The sequence below is a fragment of the Psittacula echo genome (genome assembly GCF_963264785.1).
Source record: "Psittacula echo genome assembly, chromosome: 5".
In the NCBI taxonomy this organism is placed as follows: Eukaryota; Metazoa; Chordata; class Aves; order Psittaciformes; family Psittacidae; genus Psittacula; species Psittacula echo.
The window spans coordinates 2112002-2138143 of record NC_137739.1 but is presented as its reverse complement, the minus strand read 5'-3'; the positions used below and the strand labels follow the sequence as shown (position 1 = coordinate 2138143).

General features: G+C 44.9%; 1 protein-coding gene across 1 annotated transcript; it reads left to right on the top strand.

Annotated features, from left to right (window-relative positions):
* Positions 1 to 3255: 3255 nt before the first annotated feature.
* On the top strand, positions 3256 to 4777 carry C1QTNF8 (C1q and TNF related 8; the record flags this gene model as incomplete). Its single annotated transcript, XM_080617951.1, has 2 exons — positions 3256 to 3481; positions 4230 to 4777. 2 exons carry the CDS (start codon positions 3256 to 3258, stop codon positions 4775 to 4777), a joined length of 774 nt encoding a protein of 257 aa, XP_080474077.1.
* Positions 4778 to 26142: the final 21365 nt, after the last annotated feature.

Genomic DNA, 26142 nt, shown 5'->3' with positions numbered 1-26142 from the left:
TTGAAGCAGGTTGTGATTTGCAGGTTCTTTCTATGGAGGACAATGATTTATACCTCCAGTTGCTTTCAGAATGCTCCTGTCCGGTTCTGCAGAGATGTCATGAAGGATGACCAAGAAGAATGTATTCAGTTTTGCATCCTTGGGGCATTCAGTGCAGTACTAATGCATCATTTCAGGCACCAGCATGCTGGATCATGGTGGGAAGGATGGATGTCCCTCTGGCGTGGGGATCTGAACAATGTGCAGAAGCAGCACCCCAGCCTGTGCCCTGGCGAGTCATGGCCATAGCACAGCAAAGCACAGCTCATTTGCTGTCTTCCGAAGATAAACCTGTGCAGCTGAAGTCAAATCCATCATTGCTACATTTGACAAGATCACAATAATTATCTTCAAGGTCAAAAAATCAACCAAATGGCTAAAACCAACCTGTTGCTTTACCTTACAGATCTTAAATTCTGAGCTTCATCCTTTCTGTACCTTTTGTTTTAAAGCATCAGATTTGACTTCACCACCACAAGAGTTATATTTGCTTCTCCTCTGAAATTTGGCTCAAATCATTCTTTTCTCCACATTGACATGATCTTGTTACGAAGAAATCCTTACCAGGTTTGTTTCCTTTCCTCTGGCACATTTGATTTCTCCGCTTTGAGGTTTTCCTTCCTCTGATGTCCTGGTTTGTGGTGGATGTCTCTCAAACATAATCCCATACTGCTGAATACATCATTCCTTCCTTGCAGTCCTCTTGGACAACTTTCTCTCTACCTCTTATTTTACTGCTTCTCCTGTCCTTTGTCTGTAATGAGCAGACTGCCCATCTGAAACTCGTTTATTCACATACCATTAAGGTGTTATCCAACCACAGATATTGCAACCAAATCCACATTTCTGCCCCATTAGTAAACTAACTTCATTAACTTTTGAAGGAAAAAGTGGTGTTGGGGTGAACTGATTGGATTGTTGCATCGCTTACCTCCCCCCCAAATGCAATTCCTAGCCAATAACTTGAGTAATTGCTCTTCATGAATCATGCAAGTGGCCACAATTTCTTCAATGGGTACTTGCATTACTGTAGTGCAAAATGTGCACAATCTGACACTGATTTTTTCATCCAGACTTCTCCCCTTCCCGTTAAGTCACTTCTAAAAATAGGAAAGTGGAAAGTCATTCGTCAAAGGGAGAATAATGGCCTATAAAAATGTAATTTCTTCATATTTATGAATCCTTTTCCCTTCTGCCCATTATGAATACCCCTCTTAATGAATGCTCTTTCTCCTTCATGAAGGTATTACAAGCAATTACATCCTCCGGTTTTAATGTTCTGATAATGTAATCAATTGCCCTGTACTTTATCCCCAGGTTATTGACTACCCACTCTCCTGAGGATTAAACAGCTTTTAGTCCCAAAGAGGATATATTGTCCCTGATTGCCTGGAGCTCTGGGTGAACTTAGGGTTTTCTTTAGACCATTATGTATACGCACAAACTTAAATCACTGCAGGGGAGACCCCAGAAGCATTATGTGCACCTCAAAAGACCTCTGCAGTGGTAACTTTCTGTTCTGGTCACATATGGGCTGGTTATTTACGACCTGCTGTCCACTTAGACTTACATCGTATTTCTGTTCCTGTTTGGCAGCACAAAGGTGGCTTAAGAAGGAAATGAAAATTAAAAAGGACTTAACAAAAATGAAACTCAGGCCCTAAACACCGATATAAAAGGAACATTGATTCCTCCTCAGACTTGCACCTAGAATGAGGTACAATTATGAATAAGAAAGATCATTTCAAGTTATGACAGATTTGATGAAAGAAGTTGCACTGCTGTCAGGAGGGAAGTAGTTATGTTGCTGCTAATGAGTATTCATGAAGTTTCCAGGGAGATGGATTACACCAAGTAATAAAATGTGTGAATAACAGGTCTTATAGGGCAGGTAAGAACTAGAAGAAAACGTCTCCAAAGAACACTGCTACAGTCCAAGTACCTTGCCTGTACTGACACTTGCTTCTCATGTTTACTCAACGGGTCCATTTCGTGCCCAGCAAAGCCTACGCAGAGCTCCAAGGTACAGGACGCCCTGCCACCCTTTGCAGATGGGGCCCCTGTGTTCACTGAGCTATTTCCGACACCCACATCTAGCTACTGCCATCCCCACCTATTTCAGGAATTAAAGCTGGTAGAAGAGGAGCTGTAAAAGCTGTTCCCAGCCTGAGGTCAGCAAGAGTCCACCTGACTAATTAGACTTTGGATAAGACCCAAAAAAGCACTGGTCCAAAATGTGTCTTCTATGAAACACCACTGCAATCAGTAGAATGACGCTAATTATACATGGGATGAGGAAGCAGTTGCCAATCTCCTGCTCCAATCCCTCCCTAGGAGGGAGCTGATGGGGAGCTAGAGAAAACTCACCCCCTTTGCACAACCTGAAACACTTCCTTTCTGTTCATTTCACCCACCATTCAGGGCCTTTGGAGCTCACCAGTAGCAGGTGAAATTATCTTGAAACTCAGTGTCTATGCAAAGCAAATCTGAGTTTCACCTGGTTGTTGCAGCTCTTTGGGTTTGATTCTGCACATTGGATAATAAAAAGGGAAAAAGTAAACAAATTCTGATGGGAAGACCACATGGGTATGGACAAAGCCACAAACTGCTTGGTGAAGTCACCTTGGAAAGAGGTTATCAGCAAGAGGCTGTGAGAGGCTAAAGAGAAGTGCTTTTGATTCCTTTTAGTTTCATTTCCCTCCAGGTTTTCCCCTCAAAGAACCCCCAAACCAAACAAAACATGTTTAGGCTCAATATCTAAATAAAGACCCATTTTCTGCATCTGATCGAGTTTTTCAGGATGGTGATGTAATAACCTACAGAACCTTTTACAAGGGCCAGCCCAACAGCAGCCAGGCAGCGAGCACACCTTGAGCAGAGCTTGCTATGACAGCTCCAAGCATCTCAGCCTTAGCTTCTGATATCAGCAGGTTGTGGTTTGGTTTTCCCCTTTTGTTTACCTGGTGTCCCTTATCAGATATTTCAACTGCAGGTAATGAGAGGCAGGGATTACCTTCTCCATTGCTTGTAAACACTACACAGTGGGGCCCCCTTCCTACCTGGAATCTCCTGGTGCCACTACAGGATAAGCTAATAATTAATCAGAAGAATTGCATCTTGTGGTGCCATTAACAGATGACCCATCAGAAGCTCTGATTTGAATCACTGTGTTAATAAAGTCTGTTCCTTTGCCTGGTCCAGCTGGCTCTGCTGAAGATGAGCCTTGTGCTTCTCCTGTTCTTGGTGTCCATTGTGAATGTCAGTGCTGTGCTGGAAAAGGGTCTTCCAAGACGGGAACCGCGGCGCCTGTCATGTGTGAGATGCTGTGGGCCTTCAGAGCAGCCCATCTCCATCATCTCCTCACGATACACAAGGATGAGCAGTGACCCTGCCTATTCGGTACCTAAAGTCCAGCCCACTATAGACATCACCATCCTCAAAGGTGGGTAGAGCTGACTACTGTGATACCATCCTGTATCTTACTTGCTCACCCTCATTTTGTATGCTGTGCTCCTCCCTACATCAAGAAACTCATCCACTTTATTTACCCAAAATAAGGTCAAGGGGTGACATAGCACAGGCTGTAAATGTATGCAAATGGAAGAGTTGGCAAAAGGTTCTAATCCACAAAAATAACCCAGAATCACTGAATTTCAGCTCACTAAAACACATTTACAGAAGTTATCATGGAATTACTGAACAGTAGAGTTAGGAACCAGGAAAGATGCTCACTTTTTCCTCTGCACATTTTGTGTCTCAGTAAGGCAAACAAAAATCAAGTATACAAAAAGGAGATGTGCCAGGAATCCTGTGAGTGGGAACACACAGATCAGACAAACCCAACCACCTTGACCAGGCCCAATTCAGAGCACAAAAATCAATACCTTAATGCTCTAAACCCTGCACTAAGTGGCTGGGTTCATGAACACTGGATTCATGTAACCCACCCGGTCAGGACATGAATTTCCACTGTTGAACATTGACATAAGCTCAGTGGAGCCAAGCCTTCCCCTGGCATTTTCATCCTTTCAAGAATCAGGAAGGTGCTGGTGTCTAACCAATGTTTCCAGATATCTGTGCTGCATAAACAGTGTTTCAGAAGCTGCTTTGCTGTTTGCCTCCAGCAGGATGTATTTGCAACTTGAACTTCACATGCTTGTGTTTGACTTGGTTTTCCTTCATGCTTGCAGGTGAGAAGGGAGAAATGGGAGAAAAAGGGTACCCTGGAGCAGTTGGGAAGGAAGGAGAAAGAGGGCTACGTGGCTTTAATGGAAGGAAGGGACAGAAAGGCCAGCCTGGCCCACAAGGCCATTCCTGCAAGCAGCTCTATGCTGCATTCTCAGTGGGTCGGAGAAAACCCCTTCACAGCTCAGACTACTTCCAGCATGTTGTTTTTGACACCGAGTTTGTGAACCTCTACAAGCACTTCAACATGTTCTCAGGGAAGTTCTTCTGCTATGTGGCAGGAATCTACTACTTCAGCCTCAATGTCCACACCTGGAACTTCAAGGAGACCTACCTGCACTTGATGAAGAATGAGAAAGAGGTGGCCATCCTCTATGCCCAGCCCAGCGACCGGAGCATCATGCAGAGCCAGAGCCTGATGCTGGACCTGCAGGAAGGAGATGAGGTCTGGGTGAGGATGTTCAAGCGGGAGAGAGAAAATGCCATCTACAGTGAGGAGTCAGATGTTTACATTATCTTCAATGGCCATTTAATCAAGCCAGCTGTAGAGTAGCCATTCATCAGCTTTAGGCTCAGAGCTTTGGCAGATACATTAGTGTCTTCCCTCTTAGAAACCCACATGTCTAGTTCCACTTGGAATAATCACAGACCTCCTGGCCTGCTGGTGGGGTTGTCTGCCCATGCCAGGGACACCCGTATGGATGGAGGTGACTGTTTCAAGGTGATGCAAGCTACTCAAGTACTCACAGTGCCTTATGTACCCCGGAGAAGACACATGCAGAAAGCCCCAGTTCTGCAGCCCTATACAGGTCCCCAGTAACACCCCTAATGAGATTGCTAAATTGGTAGCAAAACTTCAACTTATTTGCTCTGCTTTAGAGAAGATATTTTAATTATCTCTAAGGATCCTCTTCAGACACCAGTTATTTGGGTGCTAGTTAAGGAATGTTGCTACTCGTACAACAATACTCAAGTATCTTTGCAGTGTGCAGTATTGCTGATAAGCACCTACACCAGGTCTGCTCCACTCAGGTAGGCAAGAGCTCACCAGTGTTAAGAACACTATTTTGCACAGCGCATTTACCCCAAATTACATTTTTGTTCCTTTTTATGTAATATTCTGAGAGCATGATAGAACTGGATAAATAACAGCATAGCAAACTGGCAAAGCTTTTTCAAAGGGACATTGTTTGCTAGACTTCTGTACTGCTACCAGTACACAAGAGCATACAACATGGCTGGGAATGTGGGTTTTTCCCATTTAAAGGAATATTCTGGGCCCTGCCTTAGAATCCAATTTCAGAGTGCTCATTGCCAAGCTGGAATTTGAGGCCATGCTCATGTCTGAGAATTCCCACCTTATAATAGCCTCATTTCTGGAAAGTAGGGAGAACTGGGAAGAAAAAAGGTGCTTTCCTGCAAGCAGTGATATTTCAGGCCATTTAATTTCTTTCCTCCTAAAAAATTACTGACATAACAGCCAAAAGGTACATGCAGCAGCAAGAAACATCATTTCCCCTAGTTTCTCCTTTCGCAGCCTCTTGTTTGCATCCCAGGCCATTTGTATGAAGCATACATGACAGGTTCTTGCTAAGGCAAACTGCTTCACTTCTGTACCTCACCCACCCACAGCTGTTTGGAAAAGGAACTGAAATAAAGATCTTGCTTTGAGTACACTTGTTTTGAGTACCCTGGTTTTATCTTGTCTCTTAAGGCTTTGTCACGGTAGAGGGCTGAAAGCACTTGACTGAACATCCAGTCCCATATGACAGACTCACATGGTAATTGCAGTTACTTTAGCACCAGAGGACTCAAGAAACTAGACTGGCACCAACCCCTCTCCTTGCAGGCCAGTAAACAGCCATCACCAAGTATTAGAATACAGAGGCAGAGAAGTTCATGCCCCCTTGCTGGAAAATGAATACCAAACCTTTGAGATCTCACCATCTTCGCAAAGATGGGAACTTTAAAGTAGCTTGTCTGCAAAGTAAATGCATAATCAAAACAGGTCTATAAGCCTTAAAACATCACCTTTGCTCTGGCTTCCATCACAGCCAGCAATCCTGAGAAGTGGGAAGCTTGCATAGCTTTAAGAAGCATTCCCAAGAGCATCTTATACAGATCCTCCACTGACCTGTCATCATTTGTTCCAGCTGTTTAGGTCAGGCTATTGAACAGCAATTCCTTCTCACCCTCCTTCTAGAAAAGCTTCCTAATCAGCTGTTTCCATTAGGGTGATGGTAAAAGCCCTAATGGCTGCATGGCTTATTTGCAGCACATCACTTAGTTCTGAAAGCAAACACATGCACCAGCACAGATCTTGCCACTGCACTGGATTCAGCCAAGGCATTTGCAGACTGTTTTTCCGTATCCATGTATCACATTTGAAAGCTCCAAGTCTTTTTCCTCTCTTTTATCCCTAATTCTAGATCATCCCCACTCAGACCCAGATTTTGCAGCTGCAAAGTCACATTCTGAGTGTAGGGTACCACTGGTGGAGGATTTCATGAGGTGCCTGTGGTGGAGCAGGCATTACTTGCTGAGGTGGATGCAGTCACAGGGCTGTCTAACTTTCCTCACCTATCAAGTGGTTTCACCACAGCTTTGACCCACTCCCATCTCAGTTCCTTGCATTGACTATAATTAAAAAGGAAAAACAATGATCCCTCTGGAGTTACTGACAGTGCTGGAAAACACATACCCAGAATGTGCTTATATCCAATCAGCGATGAGTTTAGAAAAATTAATTTATCCCAGGAAGCAAAAAAAATCCATCCATCCGTATCACTATATATACACATTTCCATAGCACCTAGATACAATTAGATATAACCTGTTGAAGCAACAGGGCCACATTCAAAATGCTCATGACTGTGGCATAAGCAGGTAAATCATGGAATGGTTTGGGTTGGAAAGGACCTTAAAGCTCATCCAGTTCCAACCCCCTGCCATGTGCAGGGACACCTTCCACTAGACCAGGTTGCTCCAAGCCCCATCCAGCCTGGCCTTGAACACTGCCAGGGATGAAGCATTCACAGCTTGTGCAGCCTGTTCCAATGCCTCACCTCTCTCACAGTAAAGAATTTCTTCCTTATATCTAACGTAAAAATTATTAAAACCACATTGGTTTCGGGTGCAGAATAAGCTTTCAAATGATAAAAAGGCTATTGGCTTACAAATATTCTCCAAATTGCTCATTTATAACATAAAAGAACAGGAAGTCTCAGCCTGCAGAGCTCTCTGGGAGGAAAAATCGGAAACTCTTAAAATGTTAATACACAAAGACATTCCTCCTGCTCCCTTTTGAATGCACCCATCAGGTTTGCTCAACTTCAAGGGCTGGGACAAGAATCCCTGTTCAGCGAAGTTCAATGAGCCAAATCCAAAGCACAAATATTTGAGAGGTGCTCATCAACACACAGGCAACATGCCGTGGTCTCTTTTACAGGAATAGAGTTTAAATCCCTTTTTTTCCCCAGCAATAAGTGGCTTGGAAGCTAAGCTTTGAAGAGATGGAACTGGGGGTTAAGTGCTGAAATCTAAATGAAAAGGAAACAAGCTTAATTTGTATTTATTTTTCCAATTATTTCCCTAAATTGGCATTTTATATTTCTTGCTTTGAAATAAGCCATCAGGGATCTGTCATGTTTTTCCAACGCCTTCAGTGAACAGTATTACAAAGAAACAACAAAGCTCCATCAGCTGCTAGAAACCCCAAGTGCATTTTAGGACATTAGCTCTCCTGCATGTCCCTCTCAGCCCAGGATCCTTACAGAACATGAAGCCCTCACTGTGCAAAGCACCAATAAACCAATTTGCCTAAATAACCTTACCTGTCCTTGGAGCAGGGGCAGAAATAGAGGAAGCAGAGGAGCCTCTTGGTATCATATACAAGGAGCTATAAATGGAGAACAGAAGCCTTCTATAACAACAGAAAGATAACAAAAAGCATCAGAAGAGAAAAATATACCCCCCAAAACACCTCCTTTGGTTAGCATAGAAAGACTAAACTAGACCCACAGACAACATGCCTCCCATTTTCTGACTGCAGGTCTCACTAGCCCAAACTTTGGCAACAGGGAGGACATGAACTCATCAAACATCCTCACCTTTATTTCTACAGCATCAGGTCCCCAGAGGAGCACCTCACAAGGAGGAAGCATGCTGGGACAGCATCTGTTTTTGTACTAAAGAGGTAACAAATGGAACAGAGCAAGCCAATGACCTGCTGATATCCACTGGGGGCATGACAAGATTTAGGTTCAATATAAAGAAAAAACACTTCAACTAGAAGGGGAATCAAACTCTACAAGCATGAAAGGCAAGCTCACCATCCCAGGAAGCCTTCAACAGCATCCTAGGATCTGCCAGGAACAATAAGAGCAGGAATACAGCACACAGCCACATGCTGCCCCTCTAACCTGCTTTTCCTGAAGGCTTCAGTGTCAGCTTTTTCACTGAGAAAAGCCTGGAAAAGCCACAAGAAACAGCTCTCCCCAAACCCCCATGTGAAGAAGCTGAGCCAAGCCTGCTTTCACTTCACTTTAAATACATTTCGGCTGCCATTTCCAATATCACAAACCCACACATAAGAATGAATAAGCTGCAGCACAGCTCAATAATTACCAAGGATCCATCTGCCCCATTGAACCGTCTGCTTAAACCTGCCTTATGACTTGATAATAGTCATTCACTATCCTTTCCTACATGAGTGCACTAAACAAAGGATCACATTATGACCTGGAGAACTTCTGCAGAGCCCTTACTCAGCTACATAACTGCTTTAGAACTTGTTTTCTGCTCGTTTTCTCTGTTCCTACCCTTGTAGGTGCAAAGCAGGGAAAAAAGCCTCACACTTACTTACTTACCCTAAAAACACTTCACTAAGTGCAAACACAGAAGCATCTAACTTCTAACAAAGTCATTCTCCTTGCCCTAGAAACTTAATAATAGCATAGACTTCTCTTACCATTCCTTCCTCTCTCCTGTTCTTTTTCTGCAGCAAAATCAGGTGGTGGCTCTTGAACTCCTCTTTATATGCAGAAGCAGCAAATTACTTGGAGCCCACCTTAATCTCCTTAACCACCTGAGGGGCTTTATAAGGCAGCAATAAAGGTTCAGGTGTCTTTTGGACTTGTTGGAAGAGGTGAATTTTATGTAGGTTTGATGAGTGAGGTGTTGGGGAAAGAATGTAGCTGAGAATATTTATCTAATGGATGATGGGGAAAATCCTATATTTCATAATGCAATGGGTATGATTATGTCTTCTCTGTTATCTGTAATGAGCTGCAGCAGTGCTGATTCAGGAAGGTGTTCTAAGGGCCCTTCTTGAGTTCTGCTGCTGGTCCTGCAACCTCTGCCCTAACAGAAGACTTATTCTTACAGAATTTAGTGCTTTTTGTGCATTCTTTAAAGAGTCTTGTAATTATTCAGAAATACTCTTTTGAAAGAGGCATTAAAGGGCTTATAATCCTGCCTGTGACAAACAATATTCAGGTTGATAGCTCTCAGAGTGCTATTAGTGCTCATTATACCTGGTAGAGCTTGACTGGGCTGGTGTGTACAGCTCTTGATACCAAGTGGCATCAAGGAACTAAACCTTTTGTACACTCCCTGTTTTCTCTACCAGTTGTTCTGTTTGTGCATATTTGCTTCTGGTCAGGCCCTGCTGCTCTGTACTGTCAGTCTTATCTAAGTTGATTAACCTCCTAAACTTGTTCATTGACTCTCTGAGACTGCTCTGGTGAACTGTAATGCAAAAGTCATCTACTCTGAGAGCCCTTCTCATAGCACTTTGAGTCTCAATAAACAGAGCAGCAGGTGGAGATTAGGTCTTCATCTTGCTGTGGGTTTAGCAGTGGATCTGCAGCAGAGTTAATTGCCTTGTTTGCACCCCTGTGATGGTAATGAGTCGTTAAAGCCAGGTGAGAAGAGGGCCTATGAGGACTGGTGCTGTCCACTGTGCTAAGCCCTAAAGCTCACCATGTGTTTGTGCTATCCTGGAGGAAGGCTGTGCTCATCCTGCTGCTGCTCCTGGCTTCACAGTAGCTGTCTGAGCCAGGATTAGGGTTGCAAACCCTGCAATCTTGCTGTGTGTTCTTCAAAAATAGCCCAATTCCTTGGTCTGATTTCAGTCTGCAGCAAAAAGCCATCCCTTAGTAACTGCTGCAATCACAGCTCTCTTCTGGCTGATCATAAGCTTAGCAAGGGCTGTGAGCTTGTGTGAATCAGGCTTTTCCCAGCCAAAGGAGATTGGTAAAATCCCTGTTCTGCCAACTTTCACATAAAACGTTAAATTCCCTCAAAGTTTGGCTATTTGAGTACTTTTTATGCCTGTAAATTCTCAGAATGGGATCTGATAGCAAACATGCTTCTCCATAGCAGCAGTTCAGTGCTGTTCATCTTTTTTCCCATCCTCTTGCAGACTTATTTGGGGTAAGGAAGCTGTTTCTGGTGCAGTTTCATCCCTGCTCACTTTCTGGAAGGGTCTTTCTCTGTCTGCATAAGAACAAAAGGAACCTCTGCCTTCAGCAAAGTGCTTTCTTTCCCCCCAGTAAGGAAACTTCTATTTTACAACAGGAACAGGCAGATAACATCAATGCAGATAAAGAAACTAGGCAACAAATAAAGCTAATGGGTTGCATTTGGATGAGTTGAATGGAACTTAATGATTCTACTAAGAGCCTATTCACTAACAAAGATTTAAAGTAGCAGATAAAATGCAGGAGATGGAAGAGGAAAGTGTTAAAACAAATAGAAACCACTTACAAGCCAGGGAGCAATACATAGCTAAAGGGCAGAGGACTTTGGCCTGCACATGCTGCTTCCCCACCCTCGTTTGAGTCGGCTGGGAATGGCAGTTCCCAAACTATTGGGCTGTGTGTCTAGTCAGAGCAGTAAGAGGTGTCTCAGGATAGGCTGGGAGCTTCTTATGTTACTCTGGAAGAGATGGGACACAGTGAAGGGGTTCCCTGTCCTTGCTCCAAAGCTTGGTGATGCCTCTTTCTCCTCCTGCACCCTCATTTTCCATGGTGGTTTTAGCTTTCATGGCAAAGATCCAAGCATCAGCACATGCAAACTGCAAACCTGTGTGTGCTTGCTGCCGATTCACCCTGCCTGGCTCCTCAGCACCTTTTCTTTGCCTGATTTAGTGAGATTTTACATGCTTTCTGCTAGCCAGGTCTTCAGTTGAAAGTCTCTTGGTAAAGGGCTCACCCACTGTGTGACTACAATGGGCCAGGACCTATCTTCTTGTGGAGAAAGCTCCAAGCTGGTTATTTGTGTCCTCATAGCACTGAGTCTGGCCACAGCAGATGTAGGGAGAGCTGTATCCCTCTGCCAGCGCTGGTTGCAGTGCAGGGATAGGCAGACAGGGATGATGAGCTGGTGGAGCCCCTGTGATGATGCGGACACAAGAGCTTTGCTTCACCCCTCCCAAACCAGCAGATGTTTTCTTGATAGCAGCAGCCAAAAGCTGCTGCAGAGGATCTGGGCACCCTGACAATTGCTGCCATACGTTGAGCATGACAACCTAATGCTATTTGCAACTCCTTTCTTCCAGAGATAATTGCATTAAAGCCAACTCACAAAGAAATTGCTTCCTCTCTTGGTTATGGGGGGAGCAGGCACTTTTTTGCTGGCTCAGGGTCCTGAATGCTGCTCCATGAACAAGTGACAGGTCTCCTGCCTTTGCCACCAAAAGGCAGTTTAAGGAGTGAAAGATCTGGTGCAGGAAACAAAGGAATGGCCACTGGGTTTGGGGTTTTGCTATTCTAAAATGCCAGCACTGCGCAGCAGCCAAGCAGCTGCCTGCGTGTACGGAGGGAATCACATCACCCTGTTTCCAAGCAAGGAAGAATGCAAATCAATTACTCCACAAGGTCATTCTTCCCTCTGTTTCTCTGTGCTTTTCATGCCTTTTAAGGCAGAATTCTGATTCTTTCATTGATTGAAAAGGCACCTGTATGGTGAAGTGTAAATCACACACTGCTATATGAATCTTGAACGGCAGGTCCAAGCGAACATCAGCATCCAGGGAATGAAGTGGTGTCTGCCTGTTCATTAGGGGACTGCCACTCTAATTTGTGATGCCTGGATCCTATTGATAAGAGTTCCTCTGAAGCGGCCTGGGCAGGACTCCCCATTGCTTCTGCTTTCAGTGCTGGGTAAAACCAAGGAGAGAAGGAAAATACTCAAACTTCCAAACCCCAGTAGAAAGATTTGAAATTGCACAACTGTGGACAAACACTGGTTCCGGCCCCAAAACCTGCTCCTTTCTGTAGGAAATGATCCATAGAACCAAGAGGGCCACTAAGCAGGTATCATGCACTCTGTCAAGCCAAAAAGCTCCTTTGCTGCTGATGCTCTGGGCAAAGGAGTTTGTCTGCTTCATATGGCCTGCAATGCTCTTTTGCCAGTGCAGAGTGATTTAGCACCCGCTGCCTTCACTGAGAAATGGCTGAAGGTCAAGCCGCAGCATCTCAAGACAACCCTGTGATGGGCAGGATAAATAACTAGGTGATCCATTCCCACTATCAGCAGTGGTGAAGATGTTGCTCTTGTTCTGTTGTGCTTTGTTCACCTGCAGCAGGAGCTGCTGTCTCTGGGTGCATTGGGCAGCTCCTCGTGTGGAGCTGAAGAAGCTGTGAGGATGCTGCAGGCCTCTGAACTGCCTCATGGCCTGACCCTTTGCTATACCACTGAAAAGGAAAATACCAAGTACTTTTATGACGAGGTGATATTTGTCAGAGGCTGAGCTGCTTTGCGAGTCAAGTGTTAGGTCTTTAAAATGCAAAAAGAGCTATGGCACTCAATATAAAATTCCCCTAATGCTTTTAGTTTCATGCTGAACAATACCCTGTGGCACTAGATAAAATATTGTCCCAACGTGATTTATGTGCTGAATAGGATCTTGCTATTATTGAAGTTAATAGCAGAATTCATCTCTCTATGCCTGGGATCTGGTTTGGATCCTCAGGAAGGGTCCTGTAATCGCTCATCTGCAGGTACTGGGTTGCAACCTCAGCCAGTTGCTGAATAAAGAGTGTTCATCCATTCACATTTATAACCAAATTGAAATATAGCCCCTCTTTTTGTGCAAAGTAGCTTGTGCACAGCAAGTCTTAGTGCAAAGAATAGCTCAAATAAAGCCCTTAAATGATTTCAGGTGCAGTAGCCTGTCAAAGAGGCATAGAGCCATAGAGCAAAGTGATACTTTCCCAGCCTTGTGCTGCAGGAGTTGTTTCAGACTGCTTGAGCTTGCGGTGATTGTTGCTCACTGGCAATTACACTTGCTGACTCCTCAAATGCCACAGGTTTGTGCTTTTAGCTTCCCTCTGACAATCAGTTTGACTGGAAAAGTCTCGGTGACAGCTTGTGTATGCAAGCTCCTATTGTGCTCCTCTCCTTAGTGCTTACACTCATGAGGGCGTAACAATAGCAGTGAGTTTTAGTCTTTAGCACTGTTCTGACTCAGACCTCTGTAATTCATTCCTCCCTCCTATTTGGCTAAGCCCAGTTATTCCCAACACTGATTTGAGTGCAGGTGAGAAGTGCAGGGATGTGCCGAAGCTACCTCAAGTCTGTTTAACCAGTGCAACATCTAGACATCAGCCCAAAGCCGTTCTTAACTAAAGAACCTACATCTTCCCTTCCTGTTTTTGTCACATTAAAAATAATGTAGTTAGTACTCGTTGAGAGATATCCCATGAAATAGGGGGTTTTTGCTTACCTGAAACCCATCCCTGGAGCAGCAGCACCCTTCAGGCTGGGCCAGCTAAGCTGCCACAGTGACCAGCATGGCCTGGGTGACACATCTGTACTGCAAGGTATGAGCCAGGGTCAACACCACACTCTGCTCTGTCTCACTGAATTCAGACAGCTCAGCTGTGTCGTATCCATCTCACTTACTTACACTTCAAAAGTCTTGAGACTATTGGGGTTTTTTCATCTTGATGTGCTTTGCAATTCTTCAGCATTTTAATTAGATGATTAGGATCAGCCTCGGCTTTCAAATTGTACCTTTTAAGACCTGGGGAAGGAGGATGGTTGGAAAAAGGGGAAAAAAGGAAGAGGAACAGCTTTGTGAATGGGCTTATTGTACAATTCCATTTTCCACACTTTTTCTTTCGTGCTCTCTGGAAATTGCAAGTGCTCTTTGCTAAGTGTATCTCTGACAATGCTGGCTTCTGCCCACTGAACAATATGGAGGTAGTTTAATATCCTATTGGGAAATTTCTCAAGGGATTCACAAAGGATGAAATCCACCCACCAGCAAGCGCTAGGTCCATCACTGTGAGACATAAGTGGTTCATAGACTTCACTCTGGCCTCATGCACAGCAGTGAATTTCACCTAAATGAACTGCCTGAAGTAATTCAAGATTAAATTCATGCTGTTTTTAGCTGGGATCTCTCATGCTGGCTACCATCATTACAGAACTGGTCAAGGAGCCCAGCCTTGAAGGCAGAGTTCATGTTGCCCTGCCAATAAACCCATCCCTTTCAGTAGTGCAGAAACCTCCTATTCACATTGCTTGGCTCAGGATGTGTTTTTCAGCTCAGCTCCACATTTATATCATGGCTACATCAGGTCAGAATGTGATGCAATTGCACTTCCCACACATAAGATTTTACAGGTGTTGGAGAAATCCAAATACAATTTGGTGATATGAATTTATTCCATGTAAATGACACTTCACTGATTTGCTGTCTGGAGTAGTCAGGCATATGCACGTCAGGAAATAAAACATTTGCAAGGCTGAGATGTGAGGCCCATCAGACCTCTGTCTATCACCTGGCATATGGGACTGGATTCACACATGTGGCTAAATGGAGCCTGTGGTGTGAGGCTTAATAGCAGTGCAGAAAGGAAAGCAGAATGATCGCATTAATTCTGGACGCCGCACAATTAATTCCCCCTGCCCATGGCAGCGACTGTCATCACATCTCTTCAGAGCCAGCATTCCTTCTCATGACATGACGCTGCTCTGGCGTGTGCTACCTGCCTTTGTTCTGCTTGTCTGAAGCAGCAGCTTTGCAGGGAAGTTGGGACGTGACATGCGCAATCTCTCCTGTTGTGCAGAGCTGCAGCCGCAGGGTATACGTGCTGGCCATGACTCACATGCATCAGCCTGTGATGGTAGGAAGAGCCTGTGCAATGTGTCATGTTCTTTATTTGAGTAAATATGTGTCTGTTGATTCCAATTCTTGTTATTTCATGGTAGCGAGGTATCATAGCCAAGCACAGACTGAAAGATGCAGTCAAGATGGTGAGCTTGGATGATGGACCTGGACTCTGAAGCCTCAGACCTTCTACATGGTGTTGCTAAGAGCCCTTCATCTCCACTATGGTTTTGTTTCTGCTCCGTGGGCACATCTAGGGCTGTATATTTGCAGCACGTGTGCTGTTGTGTCAAACTGAGACACAAACTTCGCTATTGGCCTCACATGACCAAAGGACAGGACTGTACATCTCCCGTAACACCCGGTTCTTTTCAAGGCTATTGCTTTTCCATTACCCATGTTGGAAAAAAAACAGCACTACAGCAACTTGGAAGGTTCATCCTAGGAAATGGAAAATAGTCTAAAGGAACAGGACATATCTGGTGTTTGGGGTGACTTACTGCTCAAGGTCAGAAAACTGGACTGAGAGCTTAAAGGCTCAAGATATAGGTGGTAAGAGAGCAAGTACAGAAAGCTTTCACCTTCAGTGACTTTTCAGGGAAAGATGAAGATATACAGAGGATTAAGTGTTACGAGATTACAGCAGGAAAGAGAGAAAACACAGAAACCCCAGAGCATCATCCATCTCATAGCAACAAAGCTGGATTTAGATGAAGTTATTCAAACAACACAAAAATGTCCAGGAATAAGTGTGACATCAAAATAAAGTGCAGGTTGAGGTGACCAGATAAGACATTTCAGGTGATGGAGATGGTAGAGCTGGATAAGCTGTTCTGGAAACAAACCACATGAGTATAAAATGAGCAACTTTTGCCTTCTTTCTGCTTGCAGAAGGTAGTGGGCAGTGAGGAGGACCAGGGGGAAGGCTCAAAATACAGCCTTGCTGCTGTATGTATCAAGGCTGTGCCAGGACCCTGCATCGCAGGAAGCATTTGGATCCTGGTGATAACCCAGTCCCTGGGATCAGCAGCACACAGAGCCTCAGTGAATAGAGATGTGGTTTTAGCAGATAATGTCTTAGGAACATGCTGGCTCCAGGGAGGTTTGCATTAAGGCAGGTGTAAGCAGTATTGATTTGGGAAGCTGGACTACAGTAACTGCAACTTGAAGGGGGAAGGAGTGAAAATACCATCCTTAACTCTTGCTTGCAAATCCATTGATCTCTGGATACACTCCTGCCTCAGGCCCCAGTTCAGATACATTCCTGGGTATTGTCTCCCTTGGAGATGATGCCAGTGGAGCCAGTGACACCCCTACTGAAACCCAGGAGGCCAGAACTCACCCACGAAGCACAATTGATCTCTTGACCTCTCTGAGATATCCACCTGGAAGCTGCCATTTGGAATTGCTCTGTTCTGCAAATGCCACTTGTGTGAACTGTGCTTGTGACTTTTCCACCTCATTTATACCCCTTTTTATTGCAATAAGAAGTGACACACTTAAAGGTGCTCCTTTATCCCAGCTGCTGCTTGTTTTACCTCTGCACACGTACTTCAGCAAAGCCCTTTGGTATCCAGCAGTCACAAATCTGTTTGTTGAGGGGTCTGCAATGAATCTCAATGCATATTCATAACCGGGGCCTTAAAAAGGAGTGGCAGCAAGCTAGTATATTTTTCAGCCTTGTGGAAGGTCAGATGGGCACAGGGCAAGTATTCCTTGACCTCCCTGTGCTTGTGGGTGTTTGTTTTCAATAGAGCAGCTAGAGAGCTAACATTTGCGATACTTTAATGGATCAAAGGAATGGCCAAGAAAGGAGTATTTAAAGCAGAGCAGGGAGTTTGAATGTGAAGAAGTGTCTGTCGAGGTATTAAAGATGTCAGTCAATCCCTCAGGCTTAGCGAGTGGATTGAAAACGTGTAAAAAAAGCCCCTAAGTGTGTTGGGGAGTGTCACTTCTGTCTCTTGCTTTCTGGGAATGGCTGGCTGGGAGGACAGGTTTTCGTCTGGATTTGTCAGCCTTTGTCAAAGCATGACATGTTTTGATGAAACGTGTTCAGAGATGCTGACAGCCCGCATCCTTTCCTCTGAAATCCACCGCCAAGCTGCAGGGAAAACCCGTGTCTCCCCATGTATAGGGGAATATATGCTTCATATAGGCTTTGGAGAAGGAGCCACTGGAGCTTTTGAAGGCTCAACTCGGGCCTTGTTGGGATGAGGAGAAGATGGTCTGCAGGAGCCATGGAGGAGACCTGCAAGGAGCAGAGCTGCGCCCAGAAAATAAACCCAGAGCCAGGAAAAGAGCTGATTTACACTGAAAAAAAGCCAGATTTACACTGAACCACTTTATCCTGGCCATGCGGCTGATGCCTCAGAGCCCAACAGGGCTGACCCAGGGGCTGGATTCTCCCTGGTGGTGGAAACAGGCTCTCTTGCCTGCAGTTGCCTTTGTGCTTCCTCCTCTAACTCTTGTTGGGGACAGGCATTTGTTATGAAACTAAATTCCCCAGCCAGTTGTTTGTTGGAAAGGTCATTTGGCTGTCTTATCTGAAAATTGATGCATTGAAAGCTTTCCTAAATTTGCTCATTAAATATGATGCATTGCAACAATATCAATGAAAATGTTGGCAGGCTGCTCGCTGGAACATCTATTTCCTGGCAACTGTGGTCCGGATCCTGACCCAAGGTTAGCGGGTGCAGAGGTGGGGAAGGTCTGGCTCCTGTGCAAAACTGGGACGAAAAATGATACCTCTTTCGGACCAAACTTCATTCTTGTAGCACATGATGTGACACTGACTGCAGTTGGTGCTGTACAAAGCTCCCAACATGGCCCAGGTCAGGTCTATAGATCCCTCCAAGGGGAAGGACAGACACAATATAAATAAGATGGAGGTGAGACAGATCCAAGGATGAGAAGAATAGAAGAAAAGACTCAAGTTGCAGGAGAGATGATAGAGCAGGGGGAAGGTGTGGGAATGCCTGTGGGTGTCTGGGACTGGATCTGACCTGAAGGAAAGGCAAAGCAAGTGCAATCAAGAGGAAATCTCCTGTCACTAGAAGAAAGACTTCAGCTCCCTGCAGGACATTACTGCTCCTGTTAGAAGCCACAGGATCTGGGACACAGTTCATGTCCCTGCCTGTGGCAGCTGGTTGGAACTAGATGAGCTTCAAGGTCCCTTCTAACAAAATGCATTCTATGTGAATCATAGCCCACACATGGTTCCTAACGGTCCTCCACTTTGCTTTTAGAGATATTGAACAGTCTCATGTGGCTGTCTGTGTACAAAAGGCACTTCCACAAGTGGACTTTCAGATACCACTGTCCTCCCAAGAGGACCATTGTGTCTGAGACCAAATTCCTAGCTCCCCCCAGCAGCTCCCAGCAGCAGCTACTGAGTGGAAGGGTGGCAATAGGAACGATGCCCCTGTCCCTCTCCCCTCCACCAGCCTCCTGTAGCCATTTGTCAAAGCAGCCTGAAAACGCTTTGTGCTGAGATTTTCAATTAGGGAACACAAAAGCCTGTTTAATAAACTCTTAGAGGCTTGTTAGCAGAGACATAATTAAGATTAATGTTGACTTAGGACCAGAGGAAACAGGGCTGAAAGTGAATCAAAGCGGAGCTGACAGTTTCCACCATTAGGATAATGCAAGAATGAGTTTGCTTCCTGCAGCAGCAGACAGTATCAGGTGTATTGCTATGCCAGAGAGAACCCTCCTTCTATCTCCCTATTCTGTTAGAAGGCAAACATTACAGGGGGTAAAAAGCAGTTTTCTTCCTCTTGTTCCCCAAAACATGCTTAGGCATAGCCAGCTGTTTTCACAACAGCTTTGCACACTCAAAGCCCAAGCAGCAGCAGGTTTGGAATAAAGCTCCACGCTTGGGATTCCCAATGAACTGGCCGATTGATTTCTGATACTTCCCCAAGGCTGTGATTGCTGGTAGGAAGGATGCAAAATGAGGAGCCCCAGCACACAAGCACAACTACTGCCTGTTTTCCAGGCAGGTCTCAGCCCTTCCTCAGGCAATAGCCTATAGAGAGGCAGCTCTGTACAAGGGTTAGACAGACTGAGCCAGCATCTGTGCATGCACAAGAGCATGGGGCAGCACAACCTCTGCATCCCCTGCTTGGGTCTCAGTTCTATCAGCCTGTTTTTTCAGGTGTCTCACTAATCCCTTCTGATAAAACTTTTCTTGGTGAATTCCAAATAAAAGTTCTACAGAAGAAGGAGAGAAATAATCTTTGCTCTGCTAATGCAATGCCAGGTTTTAATTCCTTCCTATACATCTTCATTTATTAAAGTCCTTTTTTTTCCAAGGCAGAAGATGGTCCTGGCTGAAGTCATAAATCAAGCCACGATAAGTGGCTGGTAAAATCCACAAGCACTCATATATTGATGCCAGTGCCTGTCAGCTGGGTTTTCAGGCATCATCTGGCCAGCCATACACTACACCCTCCAGACTGACTCCCACACATGCTGAGCTGTCTGTGGCTTCACTGCTGGGTATATACACCAAAAACCACACTCAGTGGTTTCAGTTCCCACTTGTGAGCATCTACAACTGTATAACACTGCCTTCAACAGCTGCTTTCCCTGCCCCAAATCTGGTGCCCAAATGCTGCAACCTCATTGTCCTGTCAGAGAAAGGCATCAGGGAAAACAGGAGGGATGGACTGTTTGGGGTGTTCCTAGGTGGAGAAAAGCCCCTTCTCTCCTGCATTAGGAGGCAGAGGGCTTTAGTCATTCTTGTTTTGTTACCTAGAATCTCAAGACATGCTTCATCATAAACTATGCACGTACAGAATGAGCTGATGGAAGGCTGCTGATGTTAATCACAAGCTGTGTGGAGACAGAGGAAGAAAGATGAAAACCTGAGATGTGTACAAGCTGCAGGAGTCCTCAGAACTGCCTGTCTCACTGCCATCCCCAGCTCTCATCACATCCCTTCTCATTTACATCTCTTTCAGATAAAGACCAAATACTCCTTGCTGTTGGCTAAGTGCAGGAACACAGCAGCACTGCTCTGCTCTGCAGGGTGCCCTGATTCTTCCATCACCTGAGGGACCTCACTCTGTGCTTGCACAGCTCCTAGCATGAAGGAGCACTATTGTTGATGCACAGGCACTGCAGCAATGAGCATGCCCAGTACTAGCTGGCTTTTCAGTAAGATTAATGAAAAAATACTGCTGTAAATCAGTAGTTACACTAATATTGACCAGAAATGTAAAACTGCTGTCATCGGCCAGCCAAGCTGGATTTGCACATCTGAACTTGCTAATTTAGACCTTAGATAGGATGGTACAGTGGTGCCAGAACAGTTTGCACCTCTGTCTTTTTCCTGTTACACCTCCTTCTGAGTGCAGTCTGTGGTCTGAAGTCTCATGGGATGGCTCCATCTTGTTTTTACCCTACCTGATGGATTTGGCACCCAAGTTAGTGCCAGTGCATGAGTCCTCCTGGCACAACCCCCCCAAATTTTGCTAAAGTTCCCATGATCAACTCCTCTTCTTCACTGACCTCAGGGCTTTTATTGAAAGTCTTAGATAGTTTTCCTGCTGTTTTTGATTTGCATGGATGTAGCCTGAGGCCAGAGCTTGAGTCACCATGCACTGACTTCAGTCATTCAGCCAAACTCTAGTGCGTGATCAAAAGGGAGAAAACCCAAAAAATATTCAGAAATGGGTTAAAAAAACCCAAACCAAAACCCAAAACAGGAGTGGAGGAAAGTGTGGCTATGCATCACCATTACTGCGTATCCAGCAGCTGCGATAGCACTGATTTATTGATTGCTAAATGCTGAGAGCAACACACATGATAAAAACAAAACCTGTGAGCCTGTTTGAGCCCAGGTGGGTGTTTTAGTACAAAGTCTTTGCTAACTTGTCTGATTTGGACTCAAATGGGCTACGGAGGCCTCCCCTGAGCTGCTACAGCACCAGGGAGCTGCATCCCCTGCTGCCAACTGGAAACAGGCAGGGAAGGTGGGACCAAGGCCGACCTCTGGGCAGCTGTAGGTGGTCCAAGGGGCTGTGGGTCTGAAATCCCAGCAGGACACCCCTGTTCTTCTTCTATTGCCTGTGGCAGCTGTGTTTAGTGCAGGCAGACACTTCACATGCCCACACATTGCCAACCAGTGAAGGCAAATCAGTCAGGCTCATGGGAGCAATCTCAGGAGTTGGCAAATACAGCATTAGCATCTCTGTAGGACCTCTTCCATCAGGTTCTTGGGATAGACGATGGATTTCATGATTAATAATATGCCTCCTCTCATCATCCTTCAGAGCATAAATCTTGCTCGTAGTGAAGGAAAAGGCTGAAAAGCGCATTGACTGCATGCAAATGCCTTCGGGCTGGACAGGGGCACTTCAGTGCTGTAGCCCAGCTTGAAACCACTAACAGTGGCCAAGAAAAAGAAATATGTTCTCTTTTGTTCTGTCATTATGGGGGAAAACAGAAATTAATAATCTGTTTCTGTTCCTAAGTAGGCAGCCTTGGGAAGCCTGCGTTAGCAGGTAGTCCTGAAGGCTGGCATACCTGACTGCCCTAGGCTTGAATATCTGCAGCCACCTTCCATACCTGAGCTTCTAGGAGGGATCTTGGTCTCCATCACCCAATATTGGAAATGCCTAGATTGGGTCAACATCCTCTTTAGTTGGGAGGAAGCTAGAACATGGAGAAAGAGGAGAAGGTGTAAAGCCAGGTTTCTTTCCAGTGTTGAACTGAATGGCATCTGGAGCTGAAACCACTCTTCCTTGGTTTCAACAGTTGAAATGATCTGCAAGAACCCTCCCTTTATCCCAGCATACCCTTTTCCCTTCATCCATCATTGTAGACATGGCCCTGCTCCTTACTGCCATCCACTTAATTCTGCAAGCCCTTTTCTCCCTCACCAAGTTATGTATAATTGCTTCCATTAGAAGCATCAGCTGGCGAAAGTCACCCAGCCACAGATGGCTGAAAAGTCTCAGTTACTTTCCACCTCTCAAACCAAGCTTCCCTCTCTTAATTGTTTCCTTAATCGTTTAATTAATTAAAGGGATGACCTAATTGCAGGTAGCATTTATTCACCGTCACCATTCTGCCAAATGAAAAGAGACAGTCATTGATCATGTCCAGTACCTTTGGCCTTCGCTGAAATGTCTGGAAGGCAAAGAGGTCACAGTGGCAGGGAAAGGTCTGACCAGAAGAGGCATCACAGCCTGCCCCAGAAACCAGGTACCTCTGATGTCTATGGTGTCAGTTAAAAGGCTTCAGCTTTATTTGATGCTTGCAGCTTTTTGACATCCAGAGTCATTATCCACTGTCAGCTCCTGTTTTCCTGGTCATTACCTCAGTGCTGCAATTGAGGACGATTTGCAGCTGTTGTAACTCAGTAAAAGGCACCACAGGAAGGCTGGGGCCAAGCTGATCCCTGATTCTCTTTCTCCAGGGCATGCTCCTGATTCCTGGAAGGTTAGAGGGACTGTGCCATATAAAGAAAGCATCATCTTCCCCTGCCTGGGCTGCAGCACAAGATTGATCTTGCTCCATGGTGAGTGCATGCGAGTAACTCCTGCTGTTTTCAGCTGCCAATGAAGTTGCTGTGATCCTTGCTACGAGGTCTGGCCAGAGCAATATTCACCTTCTCATCTTAGACTCTTTTGTCCTTCCTGTATTTTACATCCTTAAAGAGAGAAAGCGTGTCAGGAACCCAGCAAAACTTCGGATATTGGGGTACAAACCATAATGTATCTTGTTTTGCTGTATTGCATCTCCTCTATGTTAGAGCGCAAAAAATTGTGCAATTCCAGAGTTAACCCTATAGCAACAGTCATATCACACTGAGCAAGATGGTGTGGGCACTTTTCTTGCAAGTCAAGACTTGTCCAAAACAGGGGGCTGGGTTGCATTCAGAGAAATGACAAACCACCTTTTCCAGCTGCTGTACCAGAGCAACCCACACCAACAGCAGGAGGGATGATGTTCACTGTAGATCAGGAGAGCTGATAATGATCACGCTTAGCTTCCAGTGACACCCCAAGGACTGTTGGCTTGAGCAAAGTGACTTCGGATTGCCTCAAGGGCAGGAGAAAGCACAGTTTGGCTTGGTTGCTTTGGCCTGCTGTGATAAGGGGAAGCACTGTATTTTTGGGTTGAAAGGAAGAGGTTGAAAGTCCAGTTGAAAGCGTGCAGTGTGCTCTGCTCAATCTATCTAACCAGAAATAGATGCTCTAATTCAAATTAGGAGCATGCTTTAATTTTTAATATATATATATATATATATAAAGAAAAATTGGCAAAGCCAGTTCCCTGCCTTTTTCATGTTATTTTAGTAACAGAAACAACATACTTCTCATAGATCACGCTGCCACTTTGTAATCCCTTCTATATTTTCACAGCACAGTCATTTATTTGCCAGTCATTAGCCACCGGCAGAGAATAAAATCAGTCAATACTATTTAGATAAGGCATGGCTGGTTATAAAGTGCTGGCAGAATCCTCCTTGAAATCACTCATTGGTACAACCAGGCAGATGCAGGTTGATAACGCACCCACTGAAGGTCCCAGGGAGCTATGGCCCTGTTAGTGAGAGTTATCTTGCTCCTACAGACAGGACTGGTAGCAAACCTCCAAATAGGCTGCTGGAAAGTTAAACCTGCATTGACATTGGGTGCAAAGCCTCTTATAAAAGCCAAAAGTGCCTGGATATACTGGAGACTTTCAGGAAGGAAGGAAGGAAAGATCCATTTTTTTCTTTTCAATTCAAAGTGTAGGGGTTTTGAGGAGGTCTGATTGAAATGCCTCAAGACACAAAGCACAGCAGCACCCTGCTCACGTAGGTCTGCTTGGAGGGCAGGAAATGCGCCCATGGCTCAGAGATAGGGAGGGAAATTGCAGACGAGGCTGAGTGCGATTGAACATGGACCATGACAGATAAGAGGGAGCATGTATCAAGGGCAAGCCTGAGTACAGAAGGACTGAGACAGCCTGGGTTTCATTATGATTTCAGCATTCAGGATGTCAAAGACCCTGCTTGATGCTGCATGCTGAAATGCTCCTTTGTGTGCTTCAAAGATGTGATTTCCCAAGGCCTTACCCAGACTTCATTCCTCCTCTCCTGTCACTGTGTACAAATTACCTGTTTTCTCCATAACAAGAGAACATTATTTCTAGCCTATGCCATCCATATATAACCCTGAAGTGCTGGAGAAGTTATCTGACTCATAGACCATTTGCTTAATCCCTCCTGTGGCTGGAGAGCATTGCACATGGCTGGTATCTGTGACACTGTGCCCTTGCTCAGGTTTCTTGGGGGTATTGCTTGGCAAGGCTTTGCATCACCATGCCGCTGATGGATGGGGTGTTAACATGTTTTATGGTCCATCCAAGCCCCGTTTGTGTGATCTATTCAATGCTCTTTGCCCCAAGAGAGCCACACTGAAGCCCAATTTTCTTTCAGAGTGGTCCCTCTTGGAGAGATGAATGACAAACATGCTCAGAGCAAGCTGCAGAGTTTCTGGAGATGCATTGTTGATGAGAGCCACCTGATTGTCCATTTAGCACAGCTTTTACCAGCAAAACCCCTACCTGAATGAGGGACAGGGGACTTATGTCAAAGAGACACAAAATCAATGCATCAGAACTTCTCCTTTCCATGAAAAGCAGCTATTCCTGCAAGACTTCGACAAAACTGATGTAATCTCTGTGGTGCTGGCACCAAACACCGTACTTCGTGGTGGGACTTTTAATCTCTCTTCTATGTAAGACAGGCATGAGAAAGGAAGCACTGGGTTAGTTTTACAGGTGGAAACCTTCGGGAATTGCAGCCTACCTCACACCAAAGTTCTGAGGTTAGGATCTGAACCAAGATCTGTGCATTCCTAAGTTGGCTCGGTATGAGCAAGCCCATCTTTTCTTCACAGTGATTACATGACAGGACAGAGTCATCCCTTCCTCATTAATTCCTCTATTTTTGTGGGAATAAATTGCATTAAATGAAATGCGTTTGCAAAACAAGAATTCCTTCTCAAACCCACATTTATTCATTCGCTGGAGTATGACCATTACTGGCAGTTTAGTAAATAAAATTAATTTTGATTCTTTCTAAATGAGAAAACAAATCAGTCATTAGGCTAATGGAAGCTTCTTTCAGTCTCATGGGAACATGCTGCACACATTTCTAACATGTTTCTTTTTCTTATGGCAAATTAATAGAAGCCATGTCCTGCTCCCCTGCTGTAAGTCAAGAGAGTAATCAAAGAAATTCAGGCAAATCTGAGGTTTTCCACATTCTGGTGCCATTCTTTCTTGCAAGGAGTTAATCTTCAGGGCTTTATTGAGATGAGAGACTTTCAAAATTAAAGGAAAGAGGATTTCTGGCTTGATCAGCAAATAGATCGTGCTTTTCAGCATCCTTTGTGTCTTTCTGATTGTCACTTGTGGTCAGAGCATCGAACTTCTGGCCGTTGAAAAAGGCAGGTGATTAGCAAGGTGTAACTCTTCCCCATGGGCTGCAAATTTGATTTCACACTGGAATCAGCACTGATTTGCTCCATTTCAGTTCACTCTTGATGTGAAACTCCAGGGCTTGGATATGACCTTTCAGAGGTGGGGACTGAGGAAACAGCCTGCTAAAATGAGCTTGGGCAGGCTTTCCAAGGCAGATTAAGAGTTACCATCATGAACAACAGCCAGATTTCTTGGAATAAAAAGACTTTATAGGGCCCAGAAAATATGCCAACAACTTCAGGGTTTGGTTCATTCAATGCAAAACATTGTACACTTTGTCCAGAAGAGGAAAGTGAAGATAATCTCTGTAG